Source organism: Argiope bruennichi, chromosome 5, assembly GCF_947563725.1.
Source record: "Argiope bruennichi chromosome 5, qqArgBrue1.1, whole genome shotgun sequence".
Classification (NCBI taxonomy): Eukaryota; Metazoa; Arthropoda; class Arachnida; order Araneae; family Araneidae; genus Argiope; species Argiope bruennichi.
Genome location: NC_079155.1, coordinates 124168527 through 124188493, shown reverse-complemented (window position 1 = coordinate 124188493; position 19967 = coordinate 124168527). Strand labels below are relative to the sequence as shown.

Below are 19967 nucleotides of genomic sequence, written 5' to 3'. Positions count from 1 at the left end.
ATGTTGTGCCGTACCTGATTTATGAATCATTATAAAGATCGTGCTCTTAACAATCGATTGCATCAGATTTTGCAGCATTTCTCAGACATTCATCACCACATTCGGGTTCTATCCATTCTCTTGCTATTCGACGTGGTTAGATGCATTAATTAATTATGTGCCTTTACTATGGAGATCTTAGGAAATTTATTAGATCGCATGACAGGAGTCTTCTAGTTTATTATTAGTGTCGAAGAAAATTAATAAAGCAAAATTAATAAAATAAATGCAAAGTAAACAAGATGTTTAAAACTATAAAAAATTCTGTAACTTTGCTTTAGCAAGTTTATTTTAATATTTCCCGAGTTGTTTAATATTGTTTAATATTATAACTTATCTGTAATTTCTTTTACAGGTGGGCAAGATGTTGCTCAAGACCTCGGTCGCCTTCGTAAACTTGGAGTTACTCACATTCTCAATGTGGCCACCGGTGTGGCAAACTGTTTTCCAGCAGACTTCACCTACAAAAGAGTGAACATCCGGGACCACCCCGACATGGACATTCGACGTCACTTCGATGAGTGCTTCAAGTTCATAGACGAGGGACGTCGCCAAGGATGGGTGTACGTCCACTGCAACGCCGGCATTTCGAGAGCCGCCACCATCTGCACCGGATATCTCATGAGTCGCCAGAAAATGCATCTGCAAGAAGCCATCAGCAAGGTCAAGGACGTCAGGCCAATTATTTCACCCAATATGGGTTTCATGAGGCAGCTCAGAGAGTATGATAATGAATTGTTTGGTCTCAGCTAAAAGAAGGATGGTGTTTTACCAGGGTGCTTTGAGAATGCAAAGTGCTATTATAGCAATTTGCTAAAAACTTATTATTCTATGCAAATGTTAGGGAATTTCTTGTTGTATGAAGAGCTCTAAGATGGTGGAAACATATTGAAAAATGGGAAAATTAGTTAATTACGAGCAGTGAATGCTGGGAGCGAAAACTATGAAGCACCGATCGAAGTGAAGCGAACGGATTTTTATTTATTAAATGTTATTCCATTTTGTAAATAATGAACGTTAACAATAAAGGAAAATAAATCACGTTATCGTTTTATTTTATGCCTATAATGGTTGTTGCATTCTTTCTTGATAAGAAACTTAAATAGCCTATTTCATTTTCCAGTTAATATCTTCTTGATTGTATTCTTTAATAAAATTTTTTTAATTAATTAATAAATATTAACATCAATCTTACAAGGTATGCAATGTACAGGAGAAATATGTACAAAATTTTTTATCTCGAAATATTCATAAAAAATTTGTTATGGTAACTGGACAAAATATTTTTTAACTCCCTTCTGCTTTTTTGATATTTTTCATCTTAGGTCATTTCATACAGGTTGTTTTGCTATGTTAATATTACATTGGCTTAATTAATTGACTTATTATAATTTATTACATTGACTATATTAATATTACAATATATTTGCGAAAAGTTATATTTAAAAAAACAATAATTGGAAGCAAAGCGTTTTTGGCACTCGCTGTTCAATATACTGACTGTATATTTAAATTGCATTTAATAGCAACCAAAGTAAAAATATTTCTATCTGTATATGGATTGTTCGAACGAATTTGTGTTATGTCTCTGTTTTATAATTTCTTTTGTTGTTTACAATGTCACGTAAACCATCTTTATTGTTTGTATCATATGTGTGTGTACTTTTAAATGGCATGCACTCCTGAATTTTATAGAATAAATTCCTACCAGGTCTTAATCCTTTTTTACTGAATTTTTATTCCCAATCTGTATTGTTTTATATTTTTAATTTTTTTACAAATAGTTATAAATCCATTTTCTTAAAGAAACACTGAAAAACATAAGATTTCACATAGTTTTTTTTTTTTGTGTGTATAGTTTTGTTTAGTTTTATATCACTCTCTCTTTAGATATTCAGTTTGGTCAATATATCTATTCTCCAGATTGTCAGATCTCTATATATCTATCCGGAACGCAAGGTATCTGACTGTGGTTCAAATTTACGAATCCCGTCCTAAAACAGCCCTGATGTTGCTTTAAAACGGAACGTTAATATAGCTAAACTTGTAACTTAAGAAACGAAACAGAAGCAAAGAGGATTAAATGCTATCACAAAAGCCGACGTTTATGTAAAACCCAACAATGAAGTAAACGTATTTCTTTAAACTATTCAACAAAGCATTTTACATAGTTAAAATATTTATATTATTTTTCTGTAAATTTAGTTATATTTCTGTTTTAGAAAATATCGGAATGAAATAAAAGCCTATCAAGTTCAGTTGGCTAAAATTTTTTTTTTTTATATGCACGTATAAATAATTCATTCATGGCTATCTGCTTAAAATTTACATTGTTGCGTAAGTTTTTCACACCAATGTATGTATAAGAACAAAAATTAAAACATCAGCACATGTCATCGCTAGATTTGAACTGAGACATTGTGCAACTAGGCATCGAAGGGCACTGTCTCTGACGTCATCATAGTCAATTTCTTACAAGAGTGACTATAGTTTTTTTTCTTTTTCTTTTCTTTTCTTTCTTTCAAACAATATGTATATTTGGCAAGTTTCAACAATTTGGACTGATTGATTCCACGAATGCATAGCACATAGTTATCGATGAATCCCATCGTAACGACGCCGAAATCACTTTTTTTAAAAAACGAATAACCTTAGAATTTTAAGAAAACTTCCTCACAACAAAATGTGATGAAATGAATGTATGCACAAAATAAATTTCAGTCTATTTGGGCAATTAGATTGCAAGAATAAATGTAAGAAAAAAAATCAATATATATTTTTTTCGACATTTCACCATGATTCCACAGAAATGTTTCCTTTCATGAATATCATTTTCTCTGAAGAAAATATTGAATAAATTAAATAAAAGGAAACAGATGAATATATATTTAAAACATATAAATTTAAAACTTTCACTCTGAGTCATCGAATATGCTTTTTATATGAATGTCACAGCAATTTTAGAAAAAAAAAACAGAGATTTAAATAAGAGATAATTATTGGAGTTGTTTACTAGATAAGATGAAAAAAGATAAATAACATATCAGCTTGATATAATGAGCTAAAATGAGAATGTGCATTTATTAAGAACGTTTCAGTTTACTTGATGCAATAGAAAGAAAACACTCAGCATAACGCCGTGAAGTCTGTGAAATTTCTCCACTGTTTTTTTAAACGAATATCATCTTAGTTTACCGAAAAAACTTGATAAGATAAAGCATGGATGATTACATACATTTACAACAAATTTCTGTTAGAATGAATGAAAGTAAAATATGGAAATTTTCTACAGGATGATTCAAAATTTATTTTTCAAATTTCGTGGGGAGGTAGGGAATATCTTATTAAATCGATTTCACATAGGAAAGTATGTCCGCAAACGTCATCTGCATGGAAAAATGGACAAGTGAAGTGAACACAAGGAAACTGTAAAGTTAAGTGGTAATGAACTTGACTTTTATTCCAACAAGGTAATGTACAGATTCACAGAAGGTGCTCAAAATTGCCATGATTTTCACGAACACAACGTCGTTGCATTGACTACAGAGCATTTTCAAAAACGCTTGGCATATCACATATCGGCCTATCTCTCTTCTCTAATACTATTTCAGTATAAAGAAGGAGATAAAAGCAATTTAATGATATAAAAAAGGGTTTTATGTACATATTATAATTTCTATCTGCCGGGTACATTTCAAAAATTTAGATGAGAAGCTTCTGGTATGGTGGTTGATTCTCGTTGCCTTTTCAGATGCAGAAAAGGTGTCGGATCAGCTACCCTCTATCAATGATGAGACTTGCTTTCTATGTAAAAGGTTGCACCGTGGCTAGTGATGGTCCTTAGGACTCAGCTATAGTCCCCTATGCTACCACGGCTTTCGGTGGCCAACGTGGTAAGTGAATGGCCGTCTGTGGTTATGTATGTATATTAAACAAAGTTCGATCTATTCGGAATCATAGACCGAAGAAAGCAACACATAAATATTTCGGTTCATCTCGCAGTGATGTGATCAAAATAGCTTTTTTCGTTATGATCCTTTTAGCACAATGAAAACGGCAATTTTGTCTCTTTCTTCAATTTCATTCAGTTTAAATTTCATGCAGTTTACTGAAGTAGGTATTGAATACATGCCCATTAAAGGAGTTTCAACCTATTAGAATCCATAGATTGTAAGAAGATGAATATGTATTATTCAATGAATATGTATTTTTCATTTTGTAACCGAAATAGATATTTTTGTTAATATTGTTCCCATTTAAAGAAAATATTAAATAATCTTTATAAGAAGAAATGACAGATGAACAGATTAAATTAGTTCATTCATTTTACTGAGAAACATAAATTGTAAGAAAGTAAAAAATATATTTCGGCTTATCTTGAGGTCCTGTTTTTTTTTTATTTCCTTTATTTTAATATCTTGATGAATCATCTCTTGGAGAGAAATATATTTTTTCAAAAAAGATGTAGATGAAATTCATTATTCAAATACTACATGAAACACTGTTCGGCACAATAAACCATTATAATTTTAATCTTTGATATTTCAATTCAGTGTTAAAATTTATGTATGATTTTTTCTCAGTTGATATTAATGAGAAAGATGGAATTTTTATGAATCGTCTCTATTTTACCATCTATGATCGTTTGACCTCATGCGGTGGTTTAAAATGATCATAGTAACAAACTTTAAAAAAGAGATTATTATTTAGTTTTATTCTTTAAAAAACGGAGAAACAATTGCTGCCACTCTCAGGTAGTGCAATGTAAAATATATTCGAAAAAAGTGTACATATTTAACATAAGGAATAAGATTTTCAAAGTTGAAAATAGACAATTTTGTGGCCATTTTGCTCCATCTTACCCCATTGAATCGCTTCTTACCAGAAAGAGTATCAAATTAGAAAAATTAATTCAATACAGAATTTTTAAACTTGGTTTAATTTATTAAAGTATTTTGCCTATTATATCATTTTTATACAGCGATTTGCCTTTGTATCGTTCAACAATGTTTTATTCATTTTTAAATTTTGCATTACATAAATTTGTACTTAGTGTAAGATTTGGATTCTGGGTTTTTTCTTTTTGTCAGTTACGGTTTTCACAAATTAATTCTATAATTGTAATCGACTATCATTTGAAACTTTGCTTAAAATTTGAGCAAAGTAGAATCTGCCAAATGAATTATTTTTCCCCTCATCTTTATACTTAATTCTTAATAAAAAATTATTCATAAAAAATCAAATAATATTATTAACATCAATTGGAAAATATTAAAAAAATTCACGTAGGAATTTGGAAACTAAATTTAAATTACAAAGATTAAAAGTCCGTTGTATCAACAATGGTTTGACGTAATATTTGAATGATCCTTTCACTTTAAATTTATGTCTTTATTTTCTGGAATAATATGTATCTCTCCAAGAGGCGATTCAACAAAATGTTGTTACAAACCAACCAATTTCTGTTTACAAAATTAAATCAAAGACAATAGTGGAAAACATGCTTTGTTTCCCGTTCCATTTTAGCGTTTTTGTTTTTTTTAATCCTTATTGTAAAGTTAATATGTTTCCTAAAGAAAGTAAAAATACTGTTACTCCAAATGTTATTGCTAAGTACCTTAGAAATTATTGAGTAGAAACAGATAACATTCAAAATAATGACGTTTCAGCTTTTCCTACTTCGATCGGTATCAACAGTTTCGTGAATTTCTATTAAAAATTTTTAACTTTTAAATTTAAACATTAATAAATAATATAAAATATAATTTTATAATTTTAAAAATGCATACCTTTCGTTTATTTTATAAATATTTTTTGTTCCGGAAAAAATTATTTATATATATATGTCTTCTGTTCTTTGTTCGGGGGCTCTCATTTAGCATAAGGAAGTGAAAACTTCATTTTCTTATACATAGAGTCCTTGATTTCTTAGGCCTAACTTTAAAAGTAGTTAAAATACATATAAAGAAGCATTTTTTTGTGTGCGTGTGTGTGTTTCAATCAATATGGGGTCACAAATAAAAGGCGTAGGCGAAAAAATAAGAAACGCTGATAACCATAGTGGCCCATATCCGGTTTCTTAACATACAATGGACGGTTCTCGTAAAGCGTGCAGTGAAAATGGTGAAAAAATTTTTGATCCTGTTGTAGCGGGGAAGCGTTCATAATATAACCTTAACTCTTCTTTTCCATTACAATGCGCAGTCCAATGGAGCGATGTACAGTAGAGCGTACATCGCTCCTTCTCGAAAAAAAAATCCTCTATCAGCAAAGAATTGTTTAGAACCTGCGCCATGCCTTTCACAATCCATAAGATTTTGTTTTGAAGACGACTTGATAATTCAAACTCAAAAAAAAAAAAAAAAAAAAACCTCCATATTTATTTAATATTTTTTTTTCCCAAAAATTCATTTTCATTTAAACTACGTCACTAAACTGGTATATCGTCTGCTCCAAAAATAAAAAACTGCTTTTTCATTTCCTCAGCATTTCTTGGTTTTTTTTCCGACTACACTTTTCATATCCGATTCCATATTTATATACAAAATTCTTCTTTAAATGTATTTTACCTCCCCTTAGTGTTGCCAATAAATTCAGAGCTATTATATATATATATATATATATATATATATATATATATATATATATATATATATATATATAACGAGATTCTGATAGGATTTCTTTACATGTGCCGATTTAGGTAAGGAAAATTTAGATATCTTTTTTAACGGAATTCTTTTAGCTTGACAGATTTTTATCCCTTCACTCGGAGCGTGTGAAATTGCGGATTAAAGCAGTTTTACAGAGCTCGTATAACATTAATTAAATAAAAAAAAAGTAGAATTGGATCAAGAAATAAGGGAGTACTTTAGAATTAAATTAATATGGGTTAAATTAAGATAAAATTTAATAAATTAGTTACGATTTAAATAAGTTTATAAAATATCACTGCACGCACCCACACACACGCACATATATATATATGTGTGTGTGTGTGTAAAATTGGGGGGTTGGTATTTGAAAAAAAATTTAAATCATGTGAATACAAATACATTGATACCCCTCTGTATGAAGAAAAAAAGTATTTCATATCCTCATGGAGAATAGATTTCTACAGCGACAATAATTTACCATTTTATTGTGCGATAATTACTTTCGGAATAACGAACAATGTTCGGATATTTTATGACGCATTGCAAACATATTTAAATCCCACCTAATAATATAAGCTGGCAGTACACTTTTTATAAAATTTAATGACATTTATTTAGTAAGAAATTTCTGTAGCATCATTGTTAGGCATACCGCTAAAATTGCAGTTTTCTTTTTTTATGACCCTCAATCTGATTAGTTTCAAAGCAGAAGAGGAATTGTTTCCATAATATAGGGCACCGAATCCTAAGAACTTCTAATCTCTTTTACATGAAATAACGATGATCTTTGATTAAAAGTCAAAGAGACAGATTACAAAATGAAGGGAAACAGTAGAGAGATCAGAATGTAAGCATGAGTCATGTAATGTGATATCACTGCCACATGACTCATTTACAAGTAGTACACGTCTAGTAGCATATTGAGCTGCATGACGAGTTGAAAAACATCTGCTGTCTGATATCCTATGCTGCTTCCAAATCTATCGCTAAGACTTTGAATAGAAAAACGTTTGAAATCTGATATTTAATTCTCCTCACTAGGGATTGCAATACCGGACCAAAATTTCAATACCGGTATTCGGTATTTTTTAGATTTTAATACCGGGATACCGGTTTTAATACCGGTATTAGAAATTTTAGAAAAAGAAAGAAAACACAGGTGTTTCTTTGTTTTATTTGCCAGTTTTATAAAAGAGTGTAAATATCACCAAAAATAATATGTAACTTACAAATTATAGCATTATATAAAGAATCATAAAAAAGTAAAGGAACAACTAATTAATTTAAATCACAAAAAAAGTGCAAATATCACTATTCAGTCTGCGGTACTATTACAAATTTTTGAAATGTGATTTTAAAAAACATGATGCATTAATTGTACTGTCATTAAGCCTTCAAAGCAATTTTGTGTAAAAATTTCCAGCTGCCGAAAACGCTCTTTCGGCATCTACGCTAGTTGGTGATACTGTTAGCAATGCGCGATACACTTTTTCTAAGTATTTACATCTACATAGCTCATCTTCAAATAAATCAATTTCACGTCGGATGGTTTTGGATATAGCTTATATCTGTATTGTATTTTGGTTCGTTGATTTTTTTTATTTATCGGTAATTCTAATTTTTGTTCAAGAGACAATTCCTTTTCACTATCGACATTAGTGTCATCATAACCTTCGATAACTGAACCGAATTCTTCTGAAAGTTGATAGGTTTGTGCGTAAAAAATTTTAAGAAAATTTACTATAAACCTAATCGAATTTGAATTGATTATTTTCTTTTCTTCTTTTTCATTTTCATTTTTAAAATCATTATAATTATGTAAATATCATAAGACATATTCTATTTCGGTATGCCTTTCTTCTGTGCGATTTTTCAATGTAATATATAATTCTTCAGATAGTGATGTGTGCTGTTCTTTCATGACTGCAACATGAAATTGATTGTTGCATTAGCTGTTAATAAATTATAATCTCTCCGACATAATGCCTTTATAGTCAGTTTTATTGGAAGTAGAGCTGATATAGTTTTGGATATTAAGTCGAATTCACTATATGATAAATCAATTTATAGGTTTAAGTCGATTATTGCTTTTTGGATTGGATTTCTAAATTTCAAAAATTGTTCCATCATTAGGAATAAACTGTTCCAACGTGTCTTAGAATCTATTATTAACATATATTCTGTTTTATTTTCAGTTAGTATATATTTTTGTAAAATGGCAATTTTTGTAGGAGAACGTTTAAATATCTTAACAATTTTTCGAACTTTATAAATTATAGGAAGCGATTTTTGATGGGTTAATATTTCATCCTCATTAGCAATATCTTCTTCAACAATTACGTTGTCATTATCTTCTTTGTCAATATCGCTCTCACTCTTACTCTCTTCAATGTCGGAATCCAAAGTTTCTATATCCGCAATATTTGGGTTCTTCTGTTCTTTATTTTTTTGGTATAATACATCTATTACTCCTAATTGAATTCCATGAGCATAGCACAATTGCTGATTTGCACCAATCAACTTTCCAACTTTTTTTCATAACTGTTGCTCCAGTAGTCGTTATGGATTCAATATCTCCTTTCAGGGATAATCCATGTTTCGCTAATTTAGATTTAAGCAATTAATTAAGCCATTCATTAGCTAATTAATTTCGCCTGTTAGGGAGACATAAAAACAAAAACGTATACTATTTTGCTATGTTGGCGATCCCTGAACATTTAATGGAGATCATTTAAAAAATTTCTAGTAAATACCGAAAAACCGGTATTTAAACTTGTGAATACCGGTATTACAAAATTGTACAAATGGCTCAAAATACCGGTATTCGGTATCCCGGTATACCGGTATTGCAATCTCTACTCCTCACATACAAAAAAAAAGAAATCAAATTGTTATATGGAAATGTTTTCTAGATTTTTCCTATAGCAATATGCTGAGTTATTAAAAATACAACTGCGAAGAGTTTGCTTTTAATGCTTTGCATTCCTTATTAAATGTTTTTTTCCCAAATTTTGATGTAGATGTTTATTAAATAACTTGTAGAAAATCAAGAGGTACTTCAATCAGTTATTTAAATAAAACTAGTAAATACGTTACCAATTCAAAAGAAAAACATAAATAAGTTTTAAATCAAATAAATATTAGCAATAATAAATATTAATTAGCTCTAATAAATATTAGCAATTATAATATTAACAAAAAAGAAAGGAAAAAAAGGGGGAAATTTAGAAAAAACATTTTAAGTTCAAGAATAATAAAAATTCTGGGAGGAAAGTTTGAATTCTGATTGAAGAAAAAAATTGCATGAAATATGAAAAAAGAAATGAAAGAAAAGGTGAAGAGTCATTTCTCGAAACAAAAGAATTATAAAAGTTAAGAGCAGCAATTGCAAAATAAACACTCATTAAGAAAGAACTTTTCAAAAATTTTAAATTTGATTTTTAATTAAAAATCATTAAAATTTTAATGTTTTCATTCCATAACTTTGGAGCAAATTATTGCATAGAAGTCTTTATTATACCTTTTTTCGGATTAAAAAAATCATTGATAGAAATTTTGCTTAAAATTTCTTTTTTTGGATTTTTATTAAATTTTTACAAATATTTTAGAAGTGTTTGGCTTCTATATTTTTCTCATCTTTTGTATACACGTTATTGTTGGCATAAGTAGAAATAAGTTTTTAAAAAAACCATTGAGACGAGCGAATCGCACTTAAAATTCTATCGTGCTTGAACATTTTGGCTTGGCATAAATCTTGGATTTGTTTTGTACTCTTTTTCGCAGCCTCTGGCTGGAAAGGAAATGAAGAAGTAAACTTCATGGCAAATCAAATGGTACAAGATATATTTTATTAAAAAAAATGTGTTTGAAAATCAGAACTGAGGCTAAATTAAATAAAGGATTTATTTAATTAAAATAGAAATTTCTCAGAAACGATTATTTTAATCCTTTATGGATTCATTTAATGTCAATTCGTTAATTTTCTAAAGTAAGGCTCAGAAATATCAATCAAGCTTGTATTTTTCGTTCATTTTTTATAGTTATCACAGAAAAAAAAGTTATCATTTGATAATTAAAATTTTATCAATGAATTCGAATGATCAAATTTCATAGAAATTGTAATCTACCTTTTAAACATTAAAATTTAGTAATTGAATAAGTTTAACAAGAAAAAAGTGAAACAACGAAAACTCTAATTAGGAATGTTAACTAATTCATTTAGGTATCATTTATGTCTTAAATACTACTTATATTGTAATTAAATATTGTAAGAAAGTGATAATTAATTCAATCACTTTTAGATATCGTAGACTATCACTTTTAGATATCGTATTAGTAGATGGCAGCACTAATCAAAAATCGTTTATTCTATTCTAAGGGAACAAAGAAAAAAAAAAGAAATGTAAGCCTTGTCATTAAGCAAGATTTTTTATCTTACAAGTTCATTCAGAATTTCTTAATTTTTCTTGAGTCAGTTTCAGCTATTCAGATTTTAGGAAAATTTTGTTTTACGCACAATTTTTTTGTGATTTTTTTTTTTCTATAATGCACTTTATAGGCTAATTTTATGATACAGCTAATACAGTAAACAATACTTCAAAGGTAATTTATGGTCTAAACTTTTTATAAAAACTTCTATCTATACATATACATTGATATGAAATGCAGCACTTGAAAATGCCTGAATTCGAATAACTCTCGATTCAATATGATATATTTTAGGACGAAAAAACTTATTATTTGCACTATCGGAAATTAAAAACTATTCCATAAAATGACATCAATTATTTTATGGCAGTTTGGAGAGCGAAATAAGAAATGATAAAAGAATTTACAAAGAATCGATTCTCTGTATTTGAAAAGATTCCTTGTGAGTGTTCCTTAAATATTTTGTACTTTTGTCGAATACAATCCATCAATGCTGCATCAGCACGTTTTTATTTCTTTAAGTAGCACACAGAAGTTGGTTGGGCTTTTGTCTTAAGTTTCATTTCTTTTATATATTATTCTCATTTATCGACATAAATGGGACTGTTACTGTCTTCGCATTTATAATAAACATTATATGCGATATTAAATATAAAATCTATCAATTTTATATTATAATTTTAAAAAACTGATATTTGAATCTGCTGTTTCACAAAATTACATCAAAGTATTTTCGATTTTTAATCAAACTATCAAGGTGAAGAAAAGAAATTGAAAAATATGTTACTTAAAGTTGAATTCTATCAAATAAGATAATCCCTCCTTTATTTGTATAAAATGCCTGATAACATTCTTACGATATACACACGATAGAGTATTGAGGATAAAAATATCTTGTGCTAATCAGAAAAGCATGCCTGGAAAAGTAGGACCCTATAAGACTCTATTGAAGCACTCGATGACTCCTTGAAAAGCATCTTTTTGAAACATATAGGATTGGTTTCGATTTCATTTTTTAAAAATCTATTCCATTTATGAGTAGACTATTATAGAAAAAGCTCGCCTTTGTCATTTGCAATATAATTGCTTGCTAATGCGCATGGAAATATAAAAATAATGAGAATCCATCTCTTTATAAAATCTATATTTAATAAACTAATAAATTTCTTTAAAGAGCTAACTGCTTATAGCTAAAACTACAAATTGCTGTTATTAAATATTTAAAAAAGAAAAATGTATCCTGGTTCTTTCAAAATTCAAATAAGTATCTTTTTCCCATTTCTGGCGAGTTTTGAAAGGCTTAAGAATAATTTTTTTTTTTTCCTTGGAGGGAAAACTGGCACCCGATTTTCATGTTTTAGCCAGTTTTCTTTTAAACTTAAAAATTTGAAATTTAGAAGATAAATTAACACTTTAACTGGTTTTGATGACTTAAATCATGGTTTAAATTATTGAAATTTAAAATTGTGAATTTAAATTAAATTCTTTATAGCCATTATTATTTTAATCAGAAATTTCATAGAATCGTTAAGCATCTCAAGTATCACATCAAACTCTTACTTTAGCTGAAATTGTAATTCTACTAATGTTCTGCTTGGAGTGAGATTTAAATTCTGTCATTAATAAGTTTATAGATAGTGCTGCCATCTTTTCTGTAAACTTAGAAAGAAAATGTTTTATTTAAAAAATAATATTATCTAATTTCTTCAAATTCAAATTATAATTAATGAGTAAATTTTGAGAAACTTGGCATAGCATGAAATGTAAATATTATTTTAAAATAAATAATATTTTAAAATAAATAGAAATTTTACGAAGATTTAAGAATTTATCTTCTTATTAAAAGCTTATATCTGTTACATGGTCGCACCTTTAGCTTTGGTATCGCAATATTTCCTTTTCTTCTCTATCAAATGTCATATCAAACTCTTATTTGAATCAAAATTGTAATTCTATTGCTCTTCTGCTTGACGTGACTTTAAACTTCTGGTAATTTCTAATTTTGTAGATCGTGCTGCCATCTTTTAAATAAAATAAGAAAGATGAAATTAATTTTAAAAATAATTGCATCTAATTTCTTCAGTTCCAAACTTAATTAAGAAATAAATTCTGAACAATTTCCCATAGCATAAAAAATAAAATATATTTTAAAATATGTACCAAACTTCTTTGAATATTTAAGAATTTATCTATTTAATAAATGCTTACCTATTAAATTCAGATGCAGCCGTAGCTTTAACTTAGTCACTACAATATTTCATTTACGTCTCAATAAATTGTTTTACATCTTAATAAAAATGAGAAATTCAACTTTTCAAACTACACAAATTGATTAAAAGAACTCTTCTTTTTTTTTTAATTTCTCTAGTATCAAAAGATATTGAATTTCTAAAAGTAGTAGCAATGTCTTATTATTATTATTCTTTAAGGAAACTGAATAAGAACTTGCGGAATCTTTTTATGCATTTAAAGCGTCATATATGTAATACAGCGATTCTCAACCTGTGGGGCGCGCCCTCCTAGGGGGGCACGAGAATATCCAAGAGAAAATATTACTTAAAAAAATTGATTAACTGACTGAAAGGTAAGCATACATACACATAGAAGAAAAAAAAAACATTTCGACATATTTAATAACTTATTAAAGTGAAACAACTTACTAAATCAAAACATACTAAATTAAAACCAATTTATTAATTATTAGAAACTTTCTGGGGCCAGTCTTGCAGAGCAAAGTTTTTTTTAAGAAAGGCTTAATATTAGAAATAGCCACTCTCAGTTCTGCCGAGATCTATATTTTGTCTTCAAAGTAGCCACAGCAGAAAATCCAGTGTCACAAAGGTAGGATGTTGAAAATGATAATAGAATGTGAAATGCCCTTGTTTTTAATGCAATTAAAATCATACTCTAAAAATTCAAATAGTGATTTATTATTAAATTGTCTTCTAGTTTCGTCACTTGTGGTGAAGTCTATGAATTTTTCTTCTTCATCAATTGAGAGTCCTTCAGGAGTCTTATGAAATGGATCCCTAACTCACTCGTAACTTGCTATCAGTTTGTCGTCAGCAAGAAAATACTTTTTTAAAATTCTTTGCCAGCATGGCTAAATGATTTTCAGTGGTTACAAAAACAACTTTTACATGTTCTTCTTCAGCCCTCTAAGTTTTAGTACAATCGTCCACAATTGCAAACATTGTTAGATTTCTTTGCTTTAAATTTATGCTCCACAGTTCCGACTTTCTACAAAAATCTTTAACTTTATCACTCATATCCAACATATGTGTATTTGCTCCTTGGAGTTGAAGATTCAAGTTATTTAATTTCTCGAATATGTCGACCAAGTAGCACAATTTCATCACAAATAAATCATCGCAAAATTCTCGGCCTCCGGTCTGTTTTCTTCTAGGAAAATGGCGATTTCTTCTCTTAATTCATAAACACGTTGCAAAAATTTCCCACGTGATAACCATCTTGCCTCGCAATAAAATAGTAATGCTGAATGTACTGAACCCATGTCTTTACAAAGTGCGGAAAAGATTCTCGATTTAAAGGGGGTCTCATTTTTATATAATTTACTACGGTTACAACCGTAGTTAACACAATATTCAGACCAGGATTCATTTCTTTCGAAGTCGAAGCCTCTCCGTGGATCATGCAATGTGTCCAGACGCACTTCGGCGATTTTTGTTTTACAAGTGCTTGTATACCTTGGAGTCTTCCGGACATTGAACGAGCACCATCAGTGCATATTGTGACGCAATTTTTCCATTCTATGTTTGCCTAGTTCATAAAATCATTTAAAATAGAAAATAATGCGAGGGCCGTTGTTTTAAGTTCTATTGGTTTGCAGAAAAGTAGTTCTTCTACTACTGACATATTATCACAAAATCGAACATAGGCAATTAAATGAGCATCTTTATTACTATCTGTTGCTTCATCAAGCTGTATTGAAAACAATTTGTCACGCAACTTCGAGAAAGGCTGACACTGTACATCTTCAGCAATATCACCAATTCGACGAGCAACAGTATCATTTGAAACAAATACGGACTGCAATTGTTTTAAAAAATGATCTCCAAACATAGTTTCTACAATCTCAATTGCTGCTGGCAAAATAAGCTCTTCACCAATAGTGTGAGATTTTTTTTACATCTGTCTATTTTATTTGAAACTTTGTAAGATGCAATTAAAGCTTTTTTTATTCACAGACAAAATTTCTTTAAAAAATGGTTTTTGCTTTTTATATGATTTTAATTTTAATTCGAAAAATTCTCTGGGTTTGCTGACGTACTCACTATGAAGCTTTTCCAAATGTCTTTTAAGTTTATTAGGTTTCATGCTGCCTGCGACCAACATTTTTGAGCAAATGATACACAGGTTCCTTTCTTCTTCATTTACTTCAGTACTGGTAAACCCTAAATTTAAGCATTCTTGAGAATATTTTCTTGATTTTATTTTCGGAACCACGCTCGTCTGTGTACTTGTTGATGCTTGACTGTCGTCTAATTCTCACTTACTTCTGCTTAAAAATTTATCCATGAGTCTGCATAAATCTGCTGCCGTAAATATTTAATATGGTGAATTGCAATTAACACGAAAACATATATAACATACACATTCACGATAGATTCGATAGCGATAGAAAGATCGGCTCGAATGAGACTAACTGGAATCGAAACTTGCGTTATCGAACATTTTCCTTCTTCCTATAAAAAACATCTGCGCATGCTCGAGACGGCATCGGTTGTGTGGATTCTCTTCCACAAACATTACTTTTTTTTCTCTTTTGTTTAGTCATGCTTCTGTTTTATTTCTTTTAATATTCGTAAAAATATATTCCCAGTTTCTAAATTTAGCTCACCCCGTCTAGGTTAACTTTCATTAACGAATTTTTCTACTTTCATATTCTTTTAACGTTATCTCTCTGTTTGGCTTTCATTTCAAATATAATATTTAAATTTTCCCCGCTTTCATTTGCTTCATCTGTTTACTGCCCGCTTTTCAAAATAGCAGATGTGGTTTCTCGCCAATGTTGGCTCGCTTTTACTCTTTATTTGGCAGTTAATTAAAAATAATTTAAAAACAGAATACAAAATACTCAATATACATTATTGTTGTATACTTTTTATTGTAAGCGGGGGGGGGCGAGATGAAAATTATGATTGAAAATTGGGCCACTAATACTGAAAGGTTGAGAAACGCTGATGTAATATATGTTTAAAAATATTTATTTGTGATTATGTGATTACTCATATGATATGGGTTGAAAATATAATAAATGCATCAATCATATTATTTCTAACAATGTTATATTAAATGCTTATGATGACTTTAACAATTTAAAACAGTGCACTTAAAATAGAATAAAAATAATAGAAAAGGAAACAAATTACGATTAAAATAATGGGCAGCAAATCTTTAAGCTATATTGCAATCAGCACACATTCAATTTCTGGAATAGCTTGCATTTCATACTTTTTTTTTTTAACTTTTTATGAAGAGAACAAATTTAATGATTTATTCTATTCTGGCAATAATTTATTTTTTATTAAATATAGTACAAAATTGAAGCAAGAGGTATCTTTAATAGCTGTCATCAACATTAACGGTTTAGAATTTTTTTTATTTTCTCCTGTAGATGGTGCTTTTAATAAGAATAACACAACATTAAATTCATTTGATTGTTTGGTTAATAATTTAGTTTATGAGGCCTTCTTATCTTTTACACGCTTAATCAATTTTGATAAACATTCATTCATCCGCTTGTCTATTATCTTTCATCTTACTTTAAGGGGACTTCGTATCCTAAGAATTGCGAAAAATCTACGAATATATCGATTTTCCAATTTTGTGAAAAATGATCCTTGACCTTTGACTTATTAATCGGTAAATTTCAAAACAATTGGACATAGAATTTAGTGAGATAAGGGATTATTGAGTCTAACACGATATCGGGTGCCACGCCCACTTCCAGTGTTTACATCAAACATATTTCATGTGCAAGTAGCCAAGCCGCTTACTTGTTTCCATCAAATAGAAAACAGAACAGTTGTTTGAAACTGTAACTTTGTTTGTTTATAGTTTTAATGCTTTCACTTTACGTTTCAATAGAATTTCACTATCACTGGTTATTATAATTATCTTCAAAATGACTAATTTCATTTGAATATCAATGCTGAATTTTTGCTGTGTAGTAATAGATATCTGTTTAACAGAACTATAAATAAATATTTTGAAGAAAAAAATTTTATAGAATAAAAAAAGTGAAAATTTTTCTATTTTTTTTAAATAATTCCTAAATTTTCATAAAAATTTTTTCTAAAAATGCTCAAATTGAAAAATTTCATATTTTCTAAAAAATTTCATAAAATTTTGATTAACTTTTTTTTCCTAAGAAACTAATATCTATATCAAAACTCGGATCCCTAATTCTGTAAAATGTATTGTGAGTTCCCTTTTAAAAAATTTGGGGAAAATATTGAAAATTGTACGAAAAAAGGCACTTTAAAAAAAAAATTAGTATTTTTTAAACAATCCAAAATTTGTTACTTTTGAAACTGAAATTATTTTAAAAATTAAATTTTCTGCATAGTTTATATTTATCTATCACCAAATTTGAAAAATTTGATTGTGGAAACAAATTTGGGGGTGGGAAGTATAGAGTCCCCTTAATAGTGAAAATATTTCTAATATCTAGAATTAATTACTTCTATTTTCATGTTATTATTAATTTAAAATTTATTAATTTCAAATATTATCAGAAGGCGGGAAAACAATTGAGGAAAAGAAATAATAGGTCAGAGGAATCTTAATGATTACTTTTTGATGAATTTTTTTTTTCTAGTTTGCATTTCTCTCGAAAATATTTTCTTCTTATTCGAAATTATTATCAAACTATCATTCTTCAATTTTTTTATTGCTTTCGAATTCACTCATTAATTTCACTTTCATTTTCTTCACAATTATTGCAAAATTCATAAGATATAGCTTGAATATGCTTGAGATAGATATAACTTGGAAAACATATAACTAAAGCTGATACAGTATTCTACTCAAAGATTTATATTTTAGCTTTTAAATTGTTGTTTTCAATCCAATTTGTTTTTCTGTTACCTGATAAGCTCATAATTCAAATTAAATGACATCATGTATATAACATAAAATAGACGAACATGAAATCTAACTAGGCGCTCGTGCAAAATCTGGTCTATATTTATCACACTTACAATATGCTTCTCTTCGTCGCTTCATATTTCGAATTTGAATTTTTTCTGGTCCACTTAAATTTTTATTTAAGTTATCATCTCTTATTCGAGCTCATTTTGATTGTTTCAAAGTCAAAGGTAAAAATTACAAACACTTCTTTTTTCTTTAAATTGCTTTATGATAATGCTTCAAAATGTGAAATTTAAAGAAATGATTGAAGGTCCGATTTTTCGTTAGCTTGCCTTTAGAAAATGTTGTGATAATGAATCCAAAAACATCATTAAATATTCAATAATATTAATATAAATAAAAATAATAATTTTTCTTATGCTAGAGAACAATGATAATCGTTTAGAGGAACATTCTTTCCTCTAAACGATTCTATTCCACATTTCATCTAAACTATTAAGCAGAAAACATTAAACTTTCTAAACTAGTTACTTAAAAAAAGAAAGAAAAAATAATATCAACTTTTCAAAGTGCAAAGTTAATCGAATAATCAATTAATTAAAAATGAACAAAAGTTTTACAGGTTTTTTTTAACTGTAATTTTGAAGCAATTTATCCCACAAGAAACATTTTTTTTTTTTTTCTATTTTGAAAAATAAAAATTTTATTTTTTCAAGAATACCAATTTTATTTCAATTTGGCAATTATTTTTTATAAATCTTATTAATTTTTCAAAATTTAAGAAATAGTAGAATATAGACAAATTTGAAATAAAGAAATTTATAGATACTCCGCTACAATGCAACAGTTAGATTTTGAACTACTCCATTTTTTTTTAATATATATGCATTTTTAGTTTATTGTTTTAAATATTTTTGACAGCATTTTTATTGATGATAAAAGAATTCAAAATTTATTGAATGACATTAAAGATTTTTAAAGGAAAGTGTTAATAAACAACGTACCACAAATCATTTCCATTATTTTGCACGGTATTTCCAAAGAATATTTCATAAATAGCGTAGCATAAAGCCATATCTGCATTTATTCAAATTATAACTATTCCATTAAGTTAAGTAATAACATTTTCTATTTATTATTCTTAGATAATATAATAAATATTGCAACAAGCACATATCTATCCTATATTTATGTAAAGATTAGCTAAAACTGGGGCAGGTTTTTATTTCATGTGTTGAATCAAGAGTTACTGCAACATCGTTTCATGTACTTTGATTCTCTTATCTCGTTTATCCGTACTAAATAAATCTTAATCTTAACCTTAGATGCATACTGTTAAGTGCGATGGGGAAATTAACTTCGATTTCATACAGAACTTCTAATTATATTTCAAAATTTCTGAGTTAAATTTAATGACTCTGGTACAATAAAGTTATTTTTTAAATATAGTGGAAAAGTTGCTTATATATAGTTGACGGGGACACAGTAAAAATTCGAAATGCTATCATATCTATTCCACGTAAATTCGGCATAAAATTTTTATGTCTATTATTTATATAAAAAGATTCAATAAGAAATTAATTTCTTCTTGTAATCAACAATCACGTTTTTTTAGGGGAGATTTCTATCAGGTTTACTGTTGTCTTTTTGGCTCCATTAGGATATTTCTATAAATTATTTTATTCGTGTTTAGTTTGATTAGGAGATTCTTTCACGTTCCATTCCTTC

At 28.5% G+C, this 19967-nt stretch overlaps 2 protein-coding genes across 4 annotated transcripts in view; one reads left to right on the top strand and one right to left on the bottom strand.

Annotated features, from left to right (window-relative positions):
• The window catches only part of LOC129969415 (dual specificity protein phosphatase 19-like), a 113152-nt gene extending 112072 nt beyond the window's left edge, over positions 1 to 1080 (top strand). For both annotated transcript variants that reach the window (XM_056083980.1, XM_056083979.1), the window contains one exon: positions 395 to 1080. In XM_056083980.1, the coding sequence (XP_055939955.1) occupies positions 395 to 792 (398 nt within the window). In that variant the 3' untranslated portion in view covers positions 793 to 1080. The remainder of the gene's footprint in view (positions 1 to 394) is intronic.
• Positions 1 to 19967, bottom strand: part of LOC129969416 (uncharacterized) — a 147659-nt gene that overhangs the window by 108510 nt on the left and 19182 nt on the right. The window lies entirely within an intron of this gene.